The sequence below is a fragment of the Sceloporus undulatus genome, chromosome 1, assembly GCF_019175285.1.
Source record: "Sceloporus undulatus isolate JIND9_A2432 ecotype Alabama chromosome 1, SceUnd_v1.1, whole genome shotgun sequence".
Lineage (NCBI taxonomy): Eukaryota > Metazoa > Chordata > Lepidosauria > Squamata > Phrynosomatidae > Sceloporus > Sceloporus undulatus.
The window spans coordinates 128,444,286-128,466,330 of record NC_056522.1 but is presented as its reverse complement, the minus strand read 5'-3'; the positions used below and the strand labels follow the sequence as shown (position 1 = coordinate 128,466,330).

General features: G+C 40.2%; 1 protein-coding gene across 2 annotated transcripts in view; it reads right to left on the bottom strand.

Moving 5' to 3' along the window:
* Positions 1-223: 223 nt before the first annotated feature.
* COL9A1 (collagen type IX alpha 1 chain) overlaps positions 224-22,045 on the bottom strand; it is a 169,076-nt gene continuing 147,254 nt past the window's right edge. For both annotated transcript variants that reach the window (XM_042446142.1, XM_042446143.1), the window contains exons 33-38: positions 20,224-20,256; positions 16,090-16,236; positions 13,341-13,395; positions 10,201-10,389; positions 4,151-4,228; positions 224-1,177 (exon numbers count right to left, since the gene is read on the bottom strand). In XM_042446142.1, coding sequence (XP_042302076.1) covers positions 993-1,177; positions 4,151-4,228; positions 10,201-10,389; positions 13,341-13,395; positions 16,090-16,236; positions 20,224-20,256 — 687 coding nt within the window. In that variant the 3' untranslated portion in view covers positions 224-992. The remainder of the gene's footprint in view (positions 1,178-4,150; positions 4,229-10,200; positions 10,390-13,340; positions 13,396-16,089; positions 16,237-20,223; positions 20,257-22,045) is intronic.

Below are 22,045 nucleotides of genomic sequence, written 5' to 3'. Positions count from 1 at the left end.
ATTAAGATAAGGGCACTTTTATTTTTGCCTTACACAATGACAAATCAAAGTATATGTATATATGTAAAATAAATTTACACAGTAGACAATTCCATACAATGCACTTGTATTTCAATGAGAAATGAAACTCTAACCAAAAATGTAATGGAATCATTCCAGGAAGAGAGTCTAGTAAAGCTCCCCATTTGTTTGTTTTTTTATTCACCATTAGACCAAAAAAAGCAAAAGGTTTTAAAATGTTATTTATTTCAATTTTTATACAACCAGAGACATGACACAAGATCTTTTAAATAAATAAACTCATCTATAAATCTTAGATGTTACCAAAGATTAAAATTCCCTTTCCAGTGGCTTTTTGACCTCTTTGATTTCAGGCAGATGGACCACAAGGTAACGCTGATGATGCTAACACGTTAAACAGAATTCAGTACAGTGTGGAGCAGAAACCCCCTATATATAAAGGTTCTTTTACATGTTATATTACCTAGTGTCCCCCCATTTACCCAGTTTTCTCATCCTGTTTTTATGTGGCAGCTGTTTCTGTACAACTGAAATCACACTGACAGGTAAGAGCAACTAACTTTAACATCTGTGTGGGAAAAAGACAAATGCAACTTTACAAATGATATTAAACAACATAACCAAATGATGACATTCACTTGGATGCTGTATTACAGTACAATATGAATAGATGACAGGTTAAGATTAGTATTTGGGAACAAGTCAATAGACAATTGTCTCTCACCACAATAAGAAAAAGCCATCTGGTATCACTTTGTAAGCACCATTAAAGAAGAAAAATCTGGTTGCCATGTACTGTTTGTACAAGCTGAAGAAAGTGACAACCAGTGCATTTTAAGTCTGTCAAGTCTTTGATAGGATTCTCTGTGTTGTTACAGGAAGCTTCTCCTCTGTTCTTTTTTTTTCTCTGTTGCCAGATGAATGTGCAGATAGTCTGTTGTTTCCATGAATTCCCTAAATGTTGGCACTTCTCATGGCCCTTTCACATTCTTGCCTTCTCTCAGTCCAGCTTGCATAGTGCAGGCTGATGGCTCACAGTAACCAGGAGGACCTGGAGGACCAGGGGGACCCGGAACCCCAGGTAGGCCAGCTGCTCCAGGTGGGCCTCGGTCGCCATCTCGTCCGTCTGTGCCATAGCTGGCCTTGCCTGGCTCTCCTACAGAGATAGAGAGGGGATACAGCAGTCATGAGAATTCAGCATGTGCATCTATATTCATCACTCTTCAGAGCTGCAATCGGATGGGCTTAAGCTGATCATGTGAACTCAGTACAATGGTCATGTTTTCCCTTCTCTGCTATCAACATAAATGAAGGCAGTTAACACAAACATGAGAAGCTGCCTCGTTCCCGGTCAGATCATTGGTCCACTGTGCTCAGAACTGCCCTAGTACAAAATGGTGGTGTAAAAAATCACTTCCATAGCTGTGTTGGATTTAACAGATGTGCAAGTGACAACCCAAGAGACAGGCTACCTATGCTATCTCTTGCATAATAGTTGTTGCAACAAACAACTAGGACTGAAGTCTGTCCTGTTGTTAACATTTTAAATAATGTATATCCACTAGTGCACTGGATGTTCCACTGGTCCAGTGACTGTTGGATACAGTTCGCTTTCCAGACTGACTGAAAGCAGCAATTCCTCCCAAGGCCCTGTTGGCCAAAGATGCTACCTAGAGCTTTGCCAATGCTGCTGATTAAATTAGAAACACCAGTGCAAAGCATATACTATACTATGCACCTTCCCTACATAAATGTGCTTTTACTTAGACAAGGGGAGCCACAGTCAGGGTTTGTAAAGCTGTAGTGGCTCCCCTGTGACATCTTTGAAGGCAACACTCTACACACCCTCCTCCCAATTTACTTATTTGCTTATTTTTAAAACTAGAAATGCTCCCATGTCTAAAATTGTCAGCCAAAATCTCTTATGGCAGTTACAGATGCATAACCTAGAGTTACACACTTGTGGCTGTTATGTATTGATGAGCGTGGACAGCCAAAAAGAAAAACAAATGGATTCTGGAACAAATCAAGCCACAAATCTCCTTGGAAGTCAAGACGATCAAACTGAGGTTGTTGTACTTTGGCCACATAATGAGAAAACTAGGAAAAACAATAATGCTATGAAAGGTAGAGGGTAGAAGAAGGAGGGGAAGACAGCATGCCAGATGGATGGACTCAATCAAGGGGGTCACAGGCATGGATTTGCAGGGCCTGAGCAGAGCAGTGGAGGCTAGGAAGTCTTGGAGGTGTCTCATCCACAGGGCCACTGTGAGTTGGAATCAACTTAAGGGTAGCTAACAACAACAAAGGGACCTTGAAAGTCCTCCAAACTCCACTTACTGTGGCGTAGCCATGACCCTCTTGTGCAACTGAACCCCAGCATAAGAGAAAAATATGAAAGGGACCCTGCCTCTGCCTGTCACACTAGAGACCGCTCATAGGAGGAGGTGAAAATGCCAGCCAGCTGTTTCTCCAAGAATCGGGAGAATAACACACACACACACACACACACACACACACACACACACACACACCATCACAGTGGCTGCTTCCCAGTAAGTGGAGATGGGGCGGAATGTCAGGCTGGGATTCACTGTGTAGCATCATAACTATGGAGCTTACACATCCATAAATCCCATACAGGATTCCAGCCATCAACTTCCAGTTTACTTTCTGGTTTTTAAGAAAGGTGAATAAAAACATGGTGAAATTAACCCCCACCCTTTCCACAAACACACTACCTAGGAATTTGAAGTGCATTTTTGAAAGAAAAATACATTTGAGGACTGGGCCCTTGGGGCCTCAGAACCAGCCTTGGGGGATGCAAGTAACTTATGGCCAAACTTTGCCTGTCACAGCTTTAGAAATTGCAGACCAGCTTTAAATATTTCAACTGGTTTGTGCCACAATAACCACAAGAGGGCACTTGTGCTGCATTTATATGTAAAGACTGCTGTGCCTCATATTGATTTACCAATAAATATAAAGTAAGTTTGTTTACAAATGAAAAGTACTATGCAACCCAAATCAACTTTTATGAATTTGCAAACTCTATGCCATGTTATATATTCAAGTGTTGAGAGGGAAAACCATTTGCTTTCTTAAATTTACTCATTGTATGCTTGACTTTAGGGCAGGAGTTTCCAACCTGGAGTGCAAGATGGAATTTCAGGGGGTGTGACAAAGAGGGGCTTGTGTCCTTATGTGACACACCCATGCTTGACTCTGATCTCATACCATTTTCTCATTCCATACAAATGACAGCAGTGCTGGGGCTGTTGAATATGACTCTCAAAACTGTATTATCAATTGGGGAGTGTCCCTGGGACCCTCAATGGCTAGGACCTGCTCCTGTCCCCATGCATATATGTATGCACACACAACCTTCTTGTACTTAGATCTTGCTAAGAAAACAAAATGCCCCTGGGAAGAGGAACAGTTCCCCCGCACTTCCTATGGGATGGGAGCTTTTCTCACCCACATTGCCTCCATTTCCCATTTGTGGTATATAGTAAGTTGGCACTGCTGTCTCTGAGGCCAGCTGGGACACAGATAAGGGGAATACCCACAGCCATCCCATCCCTGAGGCATGCAAGGGAGTGGTTCTGACATGGGAAGAAAGGAGCACCTAAGCTTTCCAACAAGAGAACTCTCACAGTGTATAAAGAAGACCCTATTTTGGTCTAAACCCTTCTAAGAACTTTCTTCCACAGCTGCTTGACTTTCAAGTTGACTTTTTACTTTTAAGAAAACTTTCAGGTGCCCATAAATGTTTTGAAGATGTGGCAGAGGGAAGGAAACAGTAGGAAAAATCTGTTTTTATAAACCTATGGGGCTGCTACCCATCATCCGGGAGCTGGGCTGGCAATCTTAAAAGGAAGGCAGTGCTACTACTGCAAAGCTTGAAGGCTGAGCTTTGCAAAAGAGAAGGGAGAAAGAAACCAAGGAAGCAGAGAGTGTGCAAGTTATATATGTATATATGTAAAACTATAAGTTTACTATTTGCAAAATATTCCATTCCTAGCAACCACCTAAATTTCCAGGGTTGTTATTGAAATTAATTTTTTTCTTCTGTTTTTTATGCACAACTGCAAATTTCTTTCTTAGAGACTATGTCTACAGCATTTACCTGGAAGTCCTGTTGTTCCAGGTAAGCCTTTGGGTCCTCGACCTGGGAGTCCTCTCTCCCCCTTTTCACCCGTTTCACCTAAAAGAGACCAAAAGAACATTATTTTGTAATTGCTTACTTAAAGCACATACATACTGCCCTTCATCCAAGCTAGGATTTGGGGGTTGAGTACAACTAGCTGAGTCACTGGACAAATACATTAACAAAGCAGCAGGGAAGAAATCCTTAAAGCAACTAACTTTGCAAGAATTTATAATACCTGTTTGACCTCTGTGAAAAGGCTTCAAGTGCAGGTGCCAAGGAGAAAACCTAAATTTACAATAACTCAAACATCTTCCACTCTGCACAAAATTGTTGTAGAGCTGTTTATAGAAGAATATAAAAGATATAGCCATTTTAGTCTGTAGAATCAGTATATACAGTAGAGAGATCTTTTAGCACCTTTGAGATTAACTGAAAGAAAGAAGTTGGCAGCATGAGCTTTCATAGACCTAAGTCTACTGAGGAGGTAGACTATGAAGATTTTCATACTAGTGCTTACTATGGGGTAAGCACTGGTAAAATGCCAGTAAAACGTCAGGGAAGCGCCCATGTTTGAAAGCCTGATGCACTTCCCAAACAGGGAATCGCCACCTCTCCTCCAAAGTCCTTGAATCATTCGTGGAGCAGCAATTTCCTGTGAATGGAAACTTTGCATTAATGGGAAATGGCTGCTTTCTGAATGATTCAGGAACACAGGAGACAAGGGGACAATTCCCTGTTGTTTGGGAAGCGTGTCAGGCTTTCATACACATGCGCTTCCCTGACGTTTTACTTGCGTTTTACTGGTATGAAAATCTACGAAAGCTGATGCTGCCAAACGCTTTCTTTCAGTTAGTCTCAAAGGTGCTACAAGATCTCTCTACATATAGAAGAATATATCATTCACAGTAAAGTAAAAAGTCATTAGAATTCAGGATCTTAGAACGCCTCACATCCCCATTCCATTGCTCCATCTTTAAAAAAATCTGCCCTTTTTCTGACAAAAAAGAATCAATTTCAAAGAGAGGCAAATTCAACTTTTAATTAGGTAGCAGACTCTTTCTCCATTCATTATTTAAAAACAAAACAAAACAGTTTTTCAGATGCAAAGTGCCCCCCCCCAATTTTGTTGTCATTTTTGCATTCTGTGCAGCCCTCAACCCAACTGGATCACCCTCCAAAAACTGTCTAAAAACTCACTGTGGGTCAGCTGCACAGACCCACTATTGCCCTGGCTAGAGCATTACTGTTGAGAAAGCCCTTTCTTTGATTCTCAAACTGTATGCATCTAACCAAGGAGAATGGTCTCATCAGAAGACTTTAAAGCATGAACAAAATGAACCTTAAAAAATTAATCTAAAGGCAAAACTGGTGACCAGGGAATTTTTCCTTACATTGATGTGATTGCAGTAAACAGCCCACATCTGTCAAAATTCTGCTAGCTGTTATTTGCACCAACTGAGGCTTCCAAATAATCTTCAAAAGCAACCTCATATATAACATGGTACAGTAATTCAAGCAGGAGACGACCAGAGCATGGATCATTGTTACCAGACCATTCCTGTTCTGACAAGGCCACAGCTGGATAACCAACCAAAGCTAGCCCCAATTGTTCTCAGAGGGGCGGGATACAAATAAATTTTATTTATTTATTTTATTTTAGTGAAAGGCACTGAAACTACCCAGACCTCAAGTGATAAAGCGGGAAATAGAAATCCCACCCCTAGAAAATGCACCCACTCTTCCAAGGGGACAGCCTTCATATCCAGGTTCCCAGACCCATCTATCTGCAGTGCTTCCATCTTGCTCATGCTCACTTTCTGCTTATTGGCCTTCATCCAGCCCATTCCTGCATCCAGGCAACAGTGTGCAGAAAAGAAACATTCTGTACTCAGAGTAATTTAAAAATCTCAGTTGGCATGAAGAATGAGTTATATAGCCCAGGTAATACGGAGAAGTTCAAATCAGTGCATATTTCTTTTAAGGGTAATTCATTCTGCTAAATTCTGCAAGCTGGCTGCTATATCCATTGTCATATAGGATTAGTCTCCCTTATTCAGAATTCCAAACTCCAAAATATTCCAAAAGCCAACACTTGTTTCATGAGTGACTAAGATATTGACACTTTTGCATTTTGATGGTTCAGTGTACACAAACTTTGTTTCATGCACAAAATTATTTTAAATATGGTGTATAAAATTACCCTCAGGCTATATTATAAGGTGTATATGAAACATAAATCGGGAACACCCTTCCTGATGAGCTCCGCTCCATCACCTTCCTGGATCTCTTTAAAAAGAGACTCAAGACCTTCTTTTTCCATCAAGCGTTCCCCCATGTGCCTTGATATGTGTGGTTTCCCCCCTGATATGTATCTTGTACCATTGATTATCAACTCAGCTGGCTTTGATATGGTTTTTATGGTTTTAAATTGCGATTGAATTTTTATTGTCAAGTTTTAATGTTATGTATATATCGTGTTATTTTTGATTATTGTATTTTGTATTCTTTGTTGTGCACTGCTTTGATCAGTTTTGGAAAAGCGGTATATAAATAAATTTTATTTATTTATTTTATTTATAAATGAATCCTGCGTTTAGACCTGGGTCCCATCTCCAAAAATTCAAAAGAAAACCCCTGAAATCCCAAATATCTTTGGGCCCAAGCATTTTAGATAAAGAAGACAACCTATAGATGTATACTTTCCTTGTGACTAAGTCTTGGTACAAACAGGCCAAAAGTGGCGTGGTGGCACCGATTCTAGGGTTCGGGAGTGCACAGCAACCACACGCTCCCGAACCCTAATACGTACAGGCACCACCATTTTGGTGTACGAGCGTTTACACAGCGTGCATACCAATGACATGTCTTGTGTGATGCATCCAAACGGCACGGCGCACAAGACACGTCACCGTGACGTCCCAGGGTGCAAATGGCATCTTGGTGGTGGCATGGGAACTGACTCCATTTCAGAGCTCCTTTTTGCAGTGGATCGTTGTTGCGGCCATGCGGTTGCTGTGGCAATGATCCGGAGGAGAAAGGGATGGCTTCTGGCTGCCCCTTTCTTCTAATCTGTACCGAATCTGTACTGGGCCTGTGATTACAGACATATAAAGTCCCATTCATAATAACTGTTTCCCTCCATAGATGTTTATCCACAAGTGGAGGTATGTGACCATAGAAATTATCCAAAGGTGGAAGAAAATATTAAACGAATAGAGACCTATTTTCTAGCCACAGCCTTTCACTGGCGTGGTACATACTGCTGGCAAAAGGCGGGCTGGAGCCACCTCTCTTTGCTCCGCAGCGTTACCACAGCAACCAAATGGTGCAGTACCACTGCACAGCAAAAAAGGAGCACTTAGAAGCAGCTCCTTTTTGCTGCACAGCTGCGATGCAGCTGCAATGTCACCAACGTGTGCCCTAACCCTAAAATCAGTGCCAGCACGGCGCAAAATGCCATGCCACTAGCTAGCTTTCAATATCCCATTGATTCTTCCCTTTATTGAGCTTTCTCTTTATTTGCTTTCTCCATCACAATACTGTACAAAGTAAATCATACACCTGTCTTGGTAGAAAGTAAATCTGACTACTGCTCACTGTCTGTCTATGTGCATTTCACAATAACAGGAATAGCCAGTAGCAATACATGAGTAGTGCTTGTTCTAAAACAGCTGACTTTATAGATCACCAAGATTGCAATGACCAGAGCCAGAGAAAGCATTTGGATAATTTCTATAGTATAAACAGAGTATTTTCTTCTTGCTTTTGGAAATACTGGGCTAAAACCATAGTTATGGTAGACTCATTTAATCAATGGGATTTACCTGTATGTTAATTCACTAGTCTGCAATTGATTTATTGGGTTTACTTCTGTTGGGCCTAACCAATAGGTGAGGAGCCAGCATGGTGTGGTGTTTTGCATATTGGACTATGGAGAGCAGGGTTTGAATCCCTGCTTGGTGAAGAAAAACCACTAGATGACCTTGGGCAAATTGCAGCCTCTCAGCCTCAGAGCAGGGACGTAGCCAAGGGGGGGGGGGGTTCTTGGGGTCCGGACCCCCCCCTTCCGTTAGATAAAATGAATGGTGCATGCTGCCGCGCCGCCACACCCAAGCCCCATTATAATGGTGGCACTTAGTCTGGACCCCCCCCTTCCCAAAATCCTGGCTACGTCCCTGCTCAGAGGATGGCAAAGACAAACCTCCTCTGAAGAAATCTTGCTAAGAAAACCCCATGATGGGTTCACTTTAGTGTCACCATAAGTCAGAAACGATTTGAAGGCACACAACACACACACTCAAACCATTAGGTGTCAGGTCATGGTTGCCGTTGTAGAAAATGAAACTGAGGTCTCTATGCTATTCACAGTGCCTCCTCCTTCCTCCCTTGTTCACAGTGTGTGTGAGGAAGATTGTCCTAATTGGATCTGGACACATTCCTTGGAGCAGCTTTCCTACCTCTGTGAGAATTTGTTTCCTGCAGCCTGGTTTGGAGAATTGCCCAGAGGGAGACAGAATAGTCATTGGCAGTAATTCTGCTGTTAACAACATCATTTTGTGATACTGCAAAACCATAACTCTTTGTATGCCATATCTTAATGCAAGTTGGCTGCTAAGTGAGGTTTTGTGCTGCATCACCGGTGCCTGCTTTTTGTAGCTTTGAGCTGCAGATATGAGACTTTGCATTTTCCCATTTTTGCAGGGTAACTGGCTGCTGTTGACATACCATCCTTTTTCATTCTGCACATCCATTTACTATTGCCCTACATTTAGATGTAGTGTACTCTCAGTTGTTGATTACTGTGCAGCAAAGTAATGGTCTTGTTAGGTTGTAAGAAAGTGGGTTGCTTTTGTCTGATTTGTTAGTTTCCACTTCCTTGACTGGTCCCCTTTCAACCATTTCTTTTCTCCAGAGTGCAAGAGTCAATTCATTGAATTACTGTACTCACAAGTTCACAACCAAACCAATCTATCATCATATTGAGCCAGTGATCTAAACTGTTTAATCGGGATCTAGGTATCACTCTATGTCATGACATAGCTCAAGTCACTTTAAGGCAGTTTACAGCAATATGCTAAACTGCAATCTGTCAGGAAAATGCAGAGCTGGCTACTGGAGAAGCCACAAACTGAAAATGTGCTCCTTTTTGAGCTGGTGTCCCTGTACAAAACATACTAATGTTCCAGACCCCAAAACTATCTACCCTCAATGCCTTCATCTTGGCTTAAATTCAGTTTGTTGGACCATTATCTCATCCAGGCACAATTTCAACACCTGGATCAAGAGATAAAGAAAAATGGCTGAATGTCATTAGGATACTGATGGAACATCACTCTATACCCCCCGATTACCACATCAATCAGCACTCCAGGTATGTTGGACCCCAAGACCCAGCAGCCCCAGAAATCAGCTTAAGGTGATGAAAAATAATGGGGGCTGATGTCCAACAAGATCTGGAGGGCCATTGATATGCTACATACACAAGCCTAAAACTGTGCTGTGCAATCCTGTGAATGTTTGCTCTGAAGTAAGTTTTATTGAGTTAGATGGGAGTTTTTATGAAGTAGCTCCAATTCTCTCTAATGTATGAGTGTGTGAATGGTTAAAATATACATCAGTAAATAAATATATTCAACAAATAAAGTGTGTGTGTGTGTGTGTGTGTGTGTGTGTGTGTTAATGATTAACTGCATCCCTCAGGGAACCCAGGACAAACTTGAGAAAAGTGCTGTTAGGTTGCTTTTAAATCACACATACACACACTTAAACAATTTGCATCAAATTTGGAGCCAGCTATCTTCTTTCAAGTGTACCATCATGTTTAAGAGCCATCCAAAGTATGCTATGTTTTTACAAGACAAAATAACTAGCTGTCAACTCAAAGCATATAAGAGTTTAAATAAAGAATGCCAATAATAAAATGTTCTTAATTACCACTTTGGATGCAGCTCGGTTTCATCTTTAGTGACTGAAGAATCCAGAAGCTGAAACATTTTGATTCTGCTATGTTTTTCAATACACCTTACCTTTGGGGCCTTTCAGTCCAATGTCACCAGGAGGCCCCTTAAGGCCAGGCAGACCTCGGGATCCCATTTGGCCTGGGAAGCCATTTTCTCCAGGAGGTCCGGGGGAACCAGGTGGTCCAGGGCGTCCTGGGAGACCTGGGGCACCAAATTCTGGTCGCCGAAGGCTGGCAGCCAATTGAGCCAGTTGTTCTATTAAACAGGGGATTAATAATAATAATAATAATAATAATAATAATAATAATAATAATAATATAGTAAACCACAGGTTAAGTTTTCAATTATTACAACAATATTCAATTACCAAGCAATTAATCTTCGCTTCTATAAAAACTCATCACTCTCCCCCTCCACACAACTGGCAATATATTTTCCATGCCATCTATGCAACAATAAGGACCAAGGTCCAAACTCAATGAAGAAATAATCCAGTTTGGGACCACTTTAACTGGCTCAGTGCTAGGGAATTCTGGGAAATGTAGTTTTTGAGCATTTAGCCTTCTCTGTCAGAGAGCTCTGGTGCCACAATAAGCTACAGTTCCCAGGATTCCCTAGCATTGAGCCAGGGCAATTAAAGTGGTCTCAAACTGGATTATTTCTGTAGTGTGTTTGGACCAATGATACATATTCTCTTTTCAAAAAAAATTAAATGAGAACTTTTAAATTTTCAGTCTTAAAAGATTTGTTTCTCATTTTGAGATTCAGCAAACTTTATAGATGTTCCAAACACTGAATTGGATATTGCCTTACTCTAGTTTATAGATTTCCTACAAACTGTGAATAGAATATTTCCATGATGGAAGGTGAGAAGGACTACAGTTTGCATGCATTTGCCACCGATACCCATGTAACAGCAATACCAGGGAGCCATTCACATTACAGAATTATAGCATTGTTATTCCACTTTAGCTGTCATGATTCTGTCCTATGGAATCATGAGATTGGGATTTTAAGGACGAGCATTTAGGGTTTGTGCTTGAGACCTCCAGTGTCTCATCAGTCCCAGGATTCCATAGGATGGAACTATGGCAGCTAAAATGTAATCACAGTGCTAAAATTCTACTGTGTGAATCGGACTCAGGTATTTGCAATACATTTTCCTATAGGAGCACTTTAAAGTGATAAAGGGAGGAGGAGAGATTGATCTTGCAAGTGAAGGTAAATCTGAAGTCAAAACTAAAGTTGCACCCTGTTGGGCAGTTTACAAAATAGTGGTCGCATTGAGAAGACCTCAAATGAAATCAGAGAGAGTAATAAAACCTCTTAAACTGCTGAAACACAACAGTAAAACATCCCACCAGATTTCAGCAGCAGCCATCAGCAAGTATATATATTTTCCACAACACAATACATTCCAAGTGAGAAATATACTGAAATATGCAAGAAGAATCCCACTGCTACCAAAATGTTTGTGGGTAGTGAGAAATGAAGCAACGTTATTCTCACTGGCTGCCCACTAACAATACTGGCGTATTTTTATCCTGAGGTTAGAAAAGTTAGCATGAGGGTCTTCTGAGAGTAATAATCCAAGAAAGTAACTTTCTCAGGCTCTGATTGTATTTTATGATCAAGTCAGCTGTTCTAGGGCCAAGTCCTTGCCTTTGAATTTCTGCATTTGACATAGTCTGACACTAAGCATTTATAACGTTTAAGCACAAACATTTACAACCTGATTCTAAACGTAAAGCATCTCATGCACCTCTGCAAGGTACATTAAATATATTACTAAATGTACTAAAATATATAATATGTATTAACAATACCTGTGTTGATTAAAATAGTATTGAAAATGGGAGTTCTCTCACTTAAGAACAGGCAATGTTCCCATACAACTGAATACTATAGCTACACCATCTGAGCAACTCTGGGCACAGCAGCTTTCTTCCTAAGCTTACTGAAAACTATTGGGAACATGGGAAAATGTCTTTGGTCCATCTAGCCCACTGTTTATAACTGATAGTGGCTTTTCAGAGGAGCTTTCTCAATCCTGTCTGGAACTTCTGGAAATTAAATGTGGGACCCAAGGACATATGGTTTGGGTAGCACCCAAGCCATATGTACTACCACTCAGCTATGGCCTTTTCATACTTAGTGAGTCCTATGATCGCAGGCTACAATGACATCTGGAAAGCTCTCAAAAAATGAAAGAACAAATGACCATTTTATTCCAAGCTCCATATATTTTCCTTAGAACAGAAATTAATGTAAGGCACATCAACACTGATGGGAAAATCTAGTTTACCTTTGGGATACCCCAATCCACAGCAACCACAAACTTGTCTACACCATTGAGGTGAGTTTGGTAGGTGGTGCTGAAAAGGTACGTCCCTTTCAAACACACCCCAGACCAATAAATTAAGTATGTCCAGCCACACAGCAACGGCTGCTTCAGATTTTATTTTCTCCACCACCCATGCATGCAAACGCATCTATTTCTGAACTCCTCCCCCTGGTCTCACACCTACGTCACTATGGAGGGCACTCACACTCCTGTAAATATCCAGATTTTATGTTCAAAACTGGGATTAATCCCCACTTTTTCCTTCTGGATTAAAGCCCTGATGTGATGAAAAGGTACATCATTTCGATGGCTCTCTGTGAGAACTAGTGAGACTGTTCTATTTGCAACATATAGACACATCCTTAGTCATGTAATTGCATCTTCCATGAAGCCTGGGTGGTTTTATGTGTGACCAAACAAACTAAATATTACAGGAGAGAAATATCACAAAGAAATGTCCATCTCTCCCTGCCCCATTTACTATCAAATGTTGTGCCCCAAAGTATTGATGCCAGGAGATGAGGCAAACATTACTCCCAAGAATTTGTTTCTTGTAATAGGCATTGATCCATTCTTTTGAAACACTCTTTTTCTGAAAGAAACATTCTAATAAATTATGCAAATTTTCTATCTCATTCTTTTGCACCAAAATTTAAAAACTGTTTTAAATTGTTTTAAAAAACAAATGCAAGATTAGACACAAGGAGGAAAAAGTAGACAAGCCAAATACAGTTCAGTTTCTAAATGCATGCCAGCTCATGGCCCTTCAGTTGCTCATGAGAGCTTTAGCATTTAGTTGTGGTTATCAATGTGAACATTCACATTCAGACATTTTTTAAAAATGTGTAGAATCTGTATTTACCTTGCATTACTCTCATGCAAACCTGCTTAATGTGGGCATCAGTTGGCTCTCTGCCCTGAAACAGATAAATTATTAAACAATTCAATCAACATTTCATTGGATTATTAATTACAGACTTGAGGTAAGAATGGCCAGAATCTTCAGTACTGTTACAATAGCTTGAACTCTTCAGAACATGTATCAGAATTCAAGACAAAAATAGCCAGGTTCGTAATTTGACTGCAGCAAACAAAACAGGATATTGGGAATAAAACACAACCCACTAAATATATACAGAGCAGAGGCTAGAAGTAGTAAGTAATGAGTTGCAACTAACTTAGGCCTGAATCTAACCGCAAGTCACAACTAGACTAGATTCACTGAATCAACTAACATTTTAGTTACTTTTAAAGTTACTTTCAAAGGACATGTTTAGAAGGATTTTGACCAGATTTTTTCACAATTCATCTATTATTATTATTATTATTATTATTATTATTATTAAAATTTTGGGCTTTTAATAAAATAGCAGAAAAAAACCAAAAAAGCAATGAGTAAGTCAACAAGATGCTTTCATTTTTAAAAAAATTAAAACTATAATGAGCAACAGGAATGAATTGATTTTAATAAAGTTAAATAAAAGTAACTTTTCAAAGGCTGGACATAGGAAATGAAATTTCCCAACCCAATATTCATCCTCAAACTTTATACAGACTATGCTGTCTAGACAAAATAAGATTTTGCTGACTCCCAGGTCCTTATGAAAACTGATTTGGAACAGCTTCTGGGCTTCCTCAGAGCCAGGTATGAGGGTGCATGGAGGTGAGGTCAACTCTGCCAGTTCCTCTGTATTCCACTTTTCCATTACCAGTGGCCCTGCTATTCTGGGTTTTAAAATAATATTGGCATTAGTTTGTTGTTTATTGGACATATTTAGATGGAAAGAGACAGGCAGAACATAGCTACTTCAACAACCACTGAGGCAGCAGTTCATGGGATCCATCAGGAGGGTCATATGACCAGTACAAGCCTTTTATGACTACAGGGAGATTACTTTAATCCAGCAGCAGCTCATTCACACTACAGAAATAATCCGGGTTGACATCACTTTAACTGCCATGGCTCAATGCTATGAATTGTTGGAATTGTAGTTTGTTGTGTCAAACCAGATTATTTCTGCAGTGCAAATGCAGCTTGAGACGCAACCTGTTGCTTCACCTGTTTTTCTGCAAAGATTTCAAAGCTTAGCAAGGAGCACTATACAAGGGAATCAGAATGCCCCTGCATAAAGGGGGGGGGACATTTATACTAGGCAATTGTAGCCCTATTATTCAGAGGCAGAGGAGGAGGACATAATTAATATTAATTATTTATAATTGGATTATTAATGAAAATAATTAATAAGTATTTAATTAAAACCTATCTGCGACCCTAAGGAATTTAGCCTATTTTAATTTTTGGTCCCTACCTACGGCCAAGTTGTGCAGGTCAGGTCTATCCTGTTTTACATGTTAAATGATTTTATATGCGTTTAACCACTAAGGGGTCATTCACACTATGAAGTAACCCAGTGTGTAACCCGGGGTATTTCATAGGTGTTCACATTGCCCCTGACTGCACTTGGTGCAGTTTGTGAGGGAGCCGACGAAAACCCCATTTGACATGGTGCAATTGGGACCAAGTCACCCCCTGCGTTTTTTCCAAGCAACACAATAATCCAGATCTTTGGTAGTGGGAATTACCAATCCAGATCCGCACCACTGCATGTTCCTCTCTCCATCCTTCCTCATCCTCCTCTTCCCACTGCTGCCACTGCCGCGCTGCCACCCCCTTTCCTCCCTTCTTCCTCTTTCTTCTCTTTCCATGGGCAAATGTCTTCAGAGGTTTGCCATGGTCATTCTCCGAGGCTGAGAGAGTGTGGCTGCTGCCACAGCACAACCTCTTCCTCTCTCCTCCTCTTCTCTCCTCCCACACCACTGCTGCACCACTGCCTCTTCCTCCCTCCTCATCCTTCTCTTTCCTCTTCCTTGCCCCCTCATTGCCACCACCGCTGGCCTCCTCCTCTCCCCCCGATCTTTCACCTTCCTCCTCTTCCTCCTGGCCCCTGACTGCTGCTGCCTCCTCTCCTCTTCTTCCCCAATCTTCCTCCTTTGTCCTTGTCCTCCTTCCTCCTTGTCCCCTCGCTGCTGCCACCTCCACGTCCCTCCTCTTTCGACTTTTCCTCCCCCCGCTCACTGCCACTGCCATTTCCCTCTTCTTCCTCCTTTTCATCACCTCCTATTGCTGCCGCCACCGCTAAGTCCCTTGCGGTGTGAATTGCAAGGAGCAATTCAATCAGGATAAACATAGTAGGAACTATGACCCTAATCGACATGGTGGGGCATTGCCGAGAGGACCCCGATACAAAAAGGTGAGTGTGACTGAGGCCTAAGTTATTCTCAATTCTTTCAATTGTTTTAAAGTGGTAACGTTGATTTTTATTGTATGCTGCCCTGTGATCCTTGGATATGGGGAGAGATATAAATATTTAAATAAATAAAATGTTAACTCCAAGATGTTGAACTAAAAAATTCTGTAGGATCAACATTTAAGCATCCAGCACAAAGGATAAATAAATAGAGGAGCCTTTCACTCCACAGAAAAAGGCATCTTAACTTTGTGTCAGCACAAGAAATGTGAAAAGTGTCCTCCCATCTGTATTTTCATTTCCAGTACAGTAATTCACCTGGCCATGACACACATATTTAGGTATAAAGAAACTGCTACTTACAGCTGGACCCTGGCTACCAGGCAGACCTGGAGCACCTTGTTGACCTTGTAAACCACGGGGACCAGGTGGGCCCCGCAATCCTTCCATGCCAGGCAAACCACGACTTCCTTCAGGTCCACGTGACCCAGGTTCTCCAGGATTCCCAGCCTAAAATGGCACAAAGAAAAACATATTTACTTGGGGTGGAGCAGAACAAACTACTCTTCCAATATTGTTCCAGGTCTTCCAGGTATAGTAATAGCCTGCTTCATACAACATGCCCAGGTTTCCACATTATCTGGAATGCAATTCAGAACTGAACACAATAATCGAGGTGAGGTCATTGCAGAACCAATGAAGAGCAATACCTTATTCAGTCTGAACGCTATTTTTCTATTCATACAACCAAGAATTGCATTGGCTTTTTCTGCCAACATATAACACTGTTAGCTCAGATTTATGTTGTGGCCAGCCAAGATCCCTAGACCTTTTTCACATGTACTGTACTACTGCTAAGCCAAGTGTCACCCATTATGTATTTGTATATGTGATTTTTTTTCACTGCCAAAATGTAGAACTTCAGATTTATTCCTGTTGAAATTCACATTGATTTGATGTAGTTCTCCAAACTCTGTTTGTAATCTTGAATCCTGATTTTTGTCTTCTAGGTTATTAGCTACCTCTCCCAGTCATCTTCAAATTTGATTACCATCCCCTCTAATCCAGAAGCTAAGTCATTTAAAGGGACTTGAAAAACACCAGGCCCAGGACAGAACCTATGCATGGCCCCTTTTAAATCCCAACTCATCCAAAAGCTCCTTGTGCAGCCAACATAGGCATCACTTTGGAGGTATGCTGTTTAAATGATGCATGCGTCCTAAGAGTCAGGAAGCTATGCCAAAGCTGTGCTCCAGTCCTTAGGACTGGATTGTGGCTTTGGCATGACTTCCAGACTCTTAGGATGCATGCATTGTTTAAACAGCATACCTCCAAAGTGACCTGAAGCAGCTTAATTTTGGCCTGTCTGTATGGAGCCATAGATCCTGTTCACATACTCCTGGTCATTATGAGAGCATCTATAGAGGTGGTTGGTGATAACCTTATGCTCAACCACATGAGTGGCTTATTTCTTCAGTCATCTTGTTGCCACAACCCAGAACCATGTGTTAGAAGCTGAGTATTCAGATGCAAGCCAATAAAATGCAAACACACACACACACACACACACACACACAACCCTTCAAACAGCTCAGAAAACTAATCAGCTTCAACCCAATAGCCACATTCTGTTTTGTCTCTCCCACAATTTCATACAAAATAGCCTTTGACTCCTACTGTTCATTCTCACTCCTGCTCAGGTAATGTTTGTAAGCTCAGTGCAAAAATATATCCCTAGCTAAGTGGATGTGGATGTGGAATGGCAGCCAGAAGGTGGCATTGGCAATATGCCTTCTGCTAAAATGGCTGCCATGACACTACAACATTCCCAATGAGTTTCTCCCTCATAGCATGAAGAGAATTTTTATTGGAGAGAAGGACCCAGTGATCACACTCTCCATTTCTCATGTGAGGCTTGGATTTTCCTTTGCTTTGGTTGAGGAGGCTAAGTTCTTTTCTCAGAGGACCATATTTATGCATTACAGTGAGTAAACAAGTAGGGAAGAGGCTGCTGCATAGCAAATGGTATTTTGTTTTTCCTCATCCCCACAGGCACCTCCACAGTGATACATTACTTAAGTAATACAAGTCCCTGAAGCAATTCTATATTTTTTTGCCTTTGTACAAATCTTATGAATATATTAAATATTTAAAAACAGCTTAACCACCAAGAAGGCCATAAACTGCAAGAGCTTTTAAGCTCCTGTTTTTGTGTTCTATAAATATAAGAGCAAAGGAAATAAATATTAGATAAGCTAGAAATTGGTAATATGGGAGTTTGGAAACTACTGCCTTGAAATCACTAGGGAAAAAACTAATCACAACTATTTCTCTTCTCAGTGCAACAGAAAACTGTGGGACCCAATGTTTCTAGTCATGGCACGTTTATATCTGAAATATACATGCTTTTTTAAAATGGTAAGGATGTTGCAAACATTTTATGAAAAAATTATAAGCTAAAAAAAGTTAACAATGAACTTTTATTTGCAAATCTTCCTCGTATCCTATTTCTCCTCCTGGAACGTCATTTCCTGCATTGTATGAGACCTTGTCAGCATTTAATGGATTGGCAGACTCCATTTTCATAGAGGTCAGGGCAGCAACATATTAACACATATGTTAATATGGAGCTGCTGCATGTCTTCTTCTTTCAGGTGTATGGACATTCTAATTAAGAAATAAGGAAAATAAAATTCCACTTCAAAATGACTATACAGCATTTATGTCCTGATGGAGACCCAAGACAAAGCTAGTGTTACACCTCTGCTCTGCCTTGCATGTGTTGGTAAGAGATAAAACCTTGTAAATATTTATTTCCATTTAGCCAGATAGCTGGGACTTTTCCTCAAAAAACAACAGTGTTTGATACAGAGAACTACCCATCCATGCACTGCATGCTACAAAGAAGCCTGCATGCCACTGATGATTAGCTGTGAAAAAAATGTGATATAAAGTTAGCAAAAGTTTTCTCTCTGAAAAGCAGTCAGCGGAATACTGTAGTTCAGCAACAATCACTTTTGCCGACTACTGGAAACCAATTTGTTGATGTAGCTTTTGGTTGTTGCACTTTTTCAAGTATGTCCTCCTTGGTGTTTTATTACTATGGCAACATGATATTAACCATAGGTCACACTCGAGAATCCCAGATGAACTTGATGCATGCATGCAATTCACATAGGGGTGAATTGTCTCAGGCAGTAAAATGTGACTAGGACACTGAATCAAGTACATAGGAGAAAGGAAATAATCCTAGAAACTCTTGCCCATGTGATTATATCTCAACTTTAAATAATATATGTACAAATCTTGTTTTTCTGCATAAAAGCTTCTTGACTCTTCCCAACATGCAAGGAAGAGAATAAAAGCTGATAAGTCTTCAATCACTACAGTTTCCTGCACGGCCCAAAAGAGAAAACTCTGCTTAATGGCTTCCAAACAAGCCAAGGTATTAACACAACATAAACACATTCAGATGTCGTTAACCATATCTTCCTCTTTCAGACATTAGTGAAGTAGGATTACCCAGCTAAAACCACTGCTGATCTATGACTTGGTATGTATGAAAGCTATGAAATAACCCCAGTTGCAGCTACAGCTACAACTTTTCCTTCCTCTTCATACTTTTTTTTAAGTGAGGTACCAAATGGGTCAAACTACATATTACTTTAAAGACATAGCTATCCATTATCAAAATGTGCAGGAGATCTAATCTAGATCAGGGTTGCCCTATGGGAGGAAAAGGAAAATTTCACTCTTTGTCTCCCAATACAATCCCAGCTGTCCCCTCCTCCTTGCCTTCAGTTTACATTACCAAAAACAATATATTAAAAGAAATTGATAATTTCTTGGAAATGCAAATTGTTGATGCAAAGGTCCCAATTTAAATCATGACTGTGTAAGGATACCAATCTGTACCAGATCCCTCGTCTTTACTTTTGGGTAAGGAAGAAAGATGAACTACTAGCTGCTTCTATGAAGTAATGTTTAATAGGATCCTAAGTAGGTCACGTTTTGCACTTAGCTTTACAGTACAATCTTATACAAGTCTACAAAGCAATAACCCTGACAATACAATGGGATGTGCCCCTATGAATGTGCTGATAAGTCTGCAGCCTTAGAATCTGTCCTATGTGATGTGCATAACAGATGCTCAGCATAAAAATTCAGTTCACAGAGTCTGCTCTATTGGTCTGTTGTGAAGTCTGCATTTCTTTCCTACACTAACTCATTAATTTATTTCTTCACCCAAACTCACAAACCTTCCATTTTCTACACACTAGGAGGTCACATTTCTCACTGTGAAAACCCCTCTAGTAATCTGCAGCTCTAAAATATAAAATCCTGAATGATGGATCACATTTGTTCTAACTTCCTTGCTTGAGGAACTGAATATTTAAACCCCATTTGTGGAACCAAACATCCCTCCCCCTAGTTTGAATGTTCTGCTGATATATTATGCTTTTGATTTTCTGTAACAATGCAGTTCATCATACTTACAGATCCTTTAGGGCCTGGCAAACCCATGTCACCCTAAGAAAACAAGATGAATTATGTTAGCATGGTAATGTTGCATGTGCAGTTTTAAATATGTAGTGGCTTTTGCATTTTTCTCTAAATGTTTACAAATGATACTGCTATTCAAGGAATGATGACCTCTCAATATATTTAGAGATAGGTCTAAAGAAAAAAAATATGTCAAATGATGGGAAGTTGCAATCACTAATTCAAAATCAATTTAAAAGCATTAAAAGGCTGAAAGAGATTTTGTCTGTGATAAGAATATCCTAAAAGTGCTGCTCTCTATAGAACAGGGGTGGAGGAAATGCAGGCTGCAAGCAGCTCCGACCATTTGTGTGGGCCCTTCCAAGGCCCTGAAACATACACACAAAACACACCCACATTATGCTGCCTGGTGTAGTGCTTTCACCATTGTTCAACCAATCCAACAGCATAAAATTGCCAAAAACTAGTTGAAAAGGCAGAGGTGAAAACTAGAAGCAAATGTCTGCTAGGAGCTATTTTTAAGGTCAAAATGTAGTTGGGTAGCCCACTACAGGTGCATGGATGTCAAAAACTGTCTCTTGCTACACTTGTTCATGTCTCTTATAGTAAAAAAAAAAAATTGTTATATTCAAAATTAATCTCTGGAGCATTTTGTCTTATAAGAAGTGCATTCATGTGTCATGCCACTGGATGGTTTGGGGAAATCTGGACTGTGACATGAAAATGCACATACGCTAACAAACTGCAGTTTGTTAAGAGCTACAAATCATAAACTGAATCCATGGTTTGTTGCTAGTTTATAGACTCTGGCTCATTTAAACCACAGCTTGTAACATCTAAACTGTGTTTTTTCCTGGCTTTTTTTAACCCTGATGTTCATTCTGGAACAGAAGTACCCTCTTGTTAACAAGCACTTAACAAAAGAAGCAAGAGAGAAACAAACTACAAAGAAATCAGAAATAAGCAAGAAAAGCCACAGTTTGTCTACTTGTCTACTTGACAATTTAGGGCTTAAGCAAGAAACCATGGTTAATACAAACCATGGCTTACCATGATATGTGAACAGTTTTGTGCTGTTATTTAGCAGCTTCCACATTAAATAGGATACTAAAAACCTAATATAAAATTTTCCACATTGAAATTACTGGTACATACCTTCAGCTAAATATAAGTAAATTTTCAGCTAAGAAATTTTTTTCAAGAAAAAAAGATTTGTGATTGCTAATGTGGGAACCAAATGTGAAAAGCACAGTGACATTCCAACCACCATGTCAACACAGAATTTAAAGAACAACTGTTGACATAGGAACTTCACTAACCTCCTGAAAACATAACTTATAAGCCAACATACAACAGGGGGAAAAAACACAAAGGCTGCAAAAATTTCTCTAGGTTAGCACATTGATTCACAAGTGCAAGGAAACACTTGGTAAACTCACTTTTGCTTACTGACAACATTTTCAAACCAGCCAACAAATCCAGTAAGCAAGTGATATGGTGATTTAAAATACTGCAGCATTTGAAGCCATTTGTTCTTAATTAGCAATCTGCTGCTGCATATAAACAGCCACTCTGATGGTGGATATGCCCAGCTTCTGATATGGTACAGTGACATCATATTGCTGAGGGCAGAAAGAGTTGAAGGCAGAAATGTGTACTTTCAGAAGTTCACCAGCCCTACAAATTCTAGAAGAATTAGCACACTTTTGGGAAGACTGGTGCAAAGTAACTGAACATTGACCCATCTTTTTTTTAAAAAAATATTCATTTCCTATAGAACAGCAAAAGACATGAACCAAATTTTATAATTTTATCT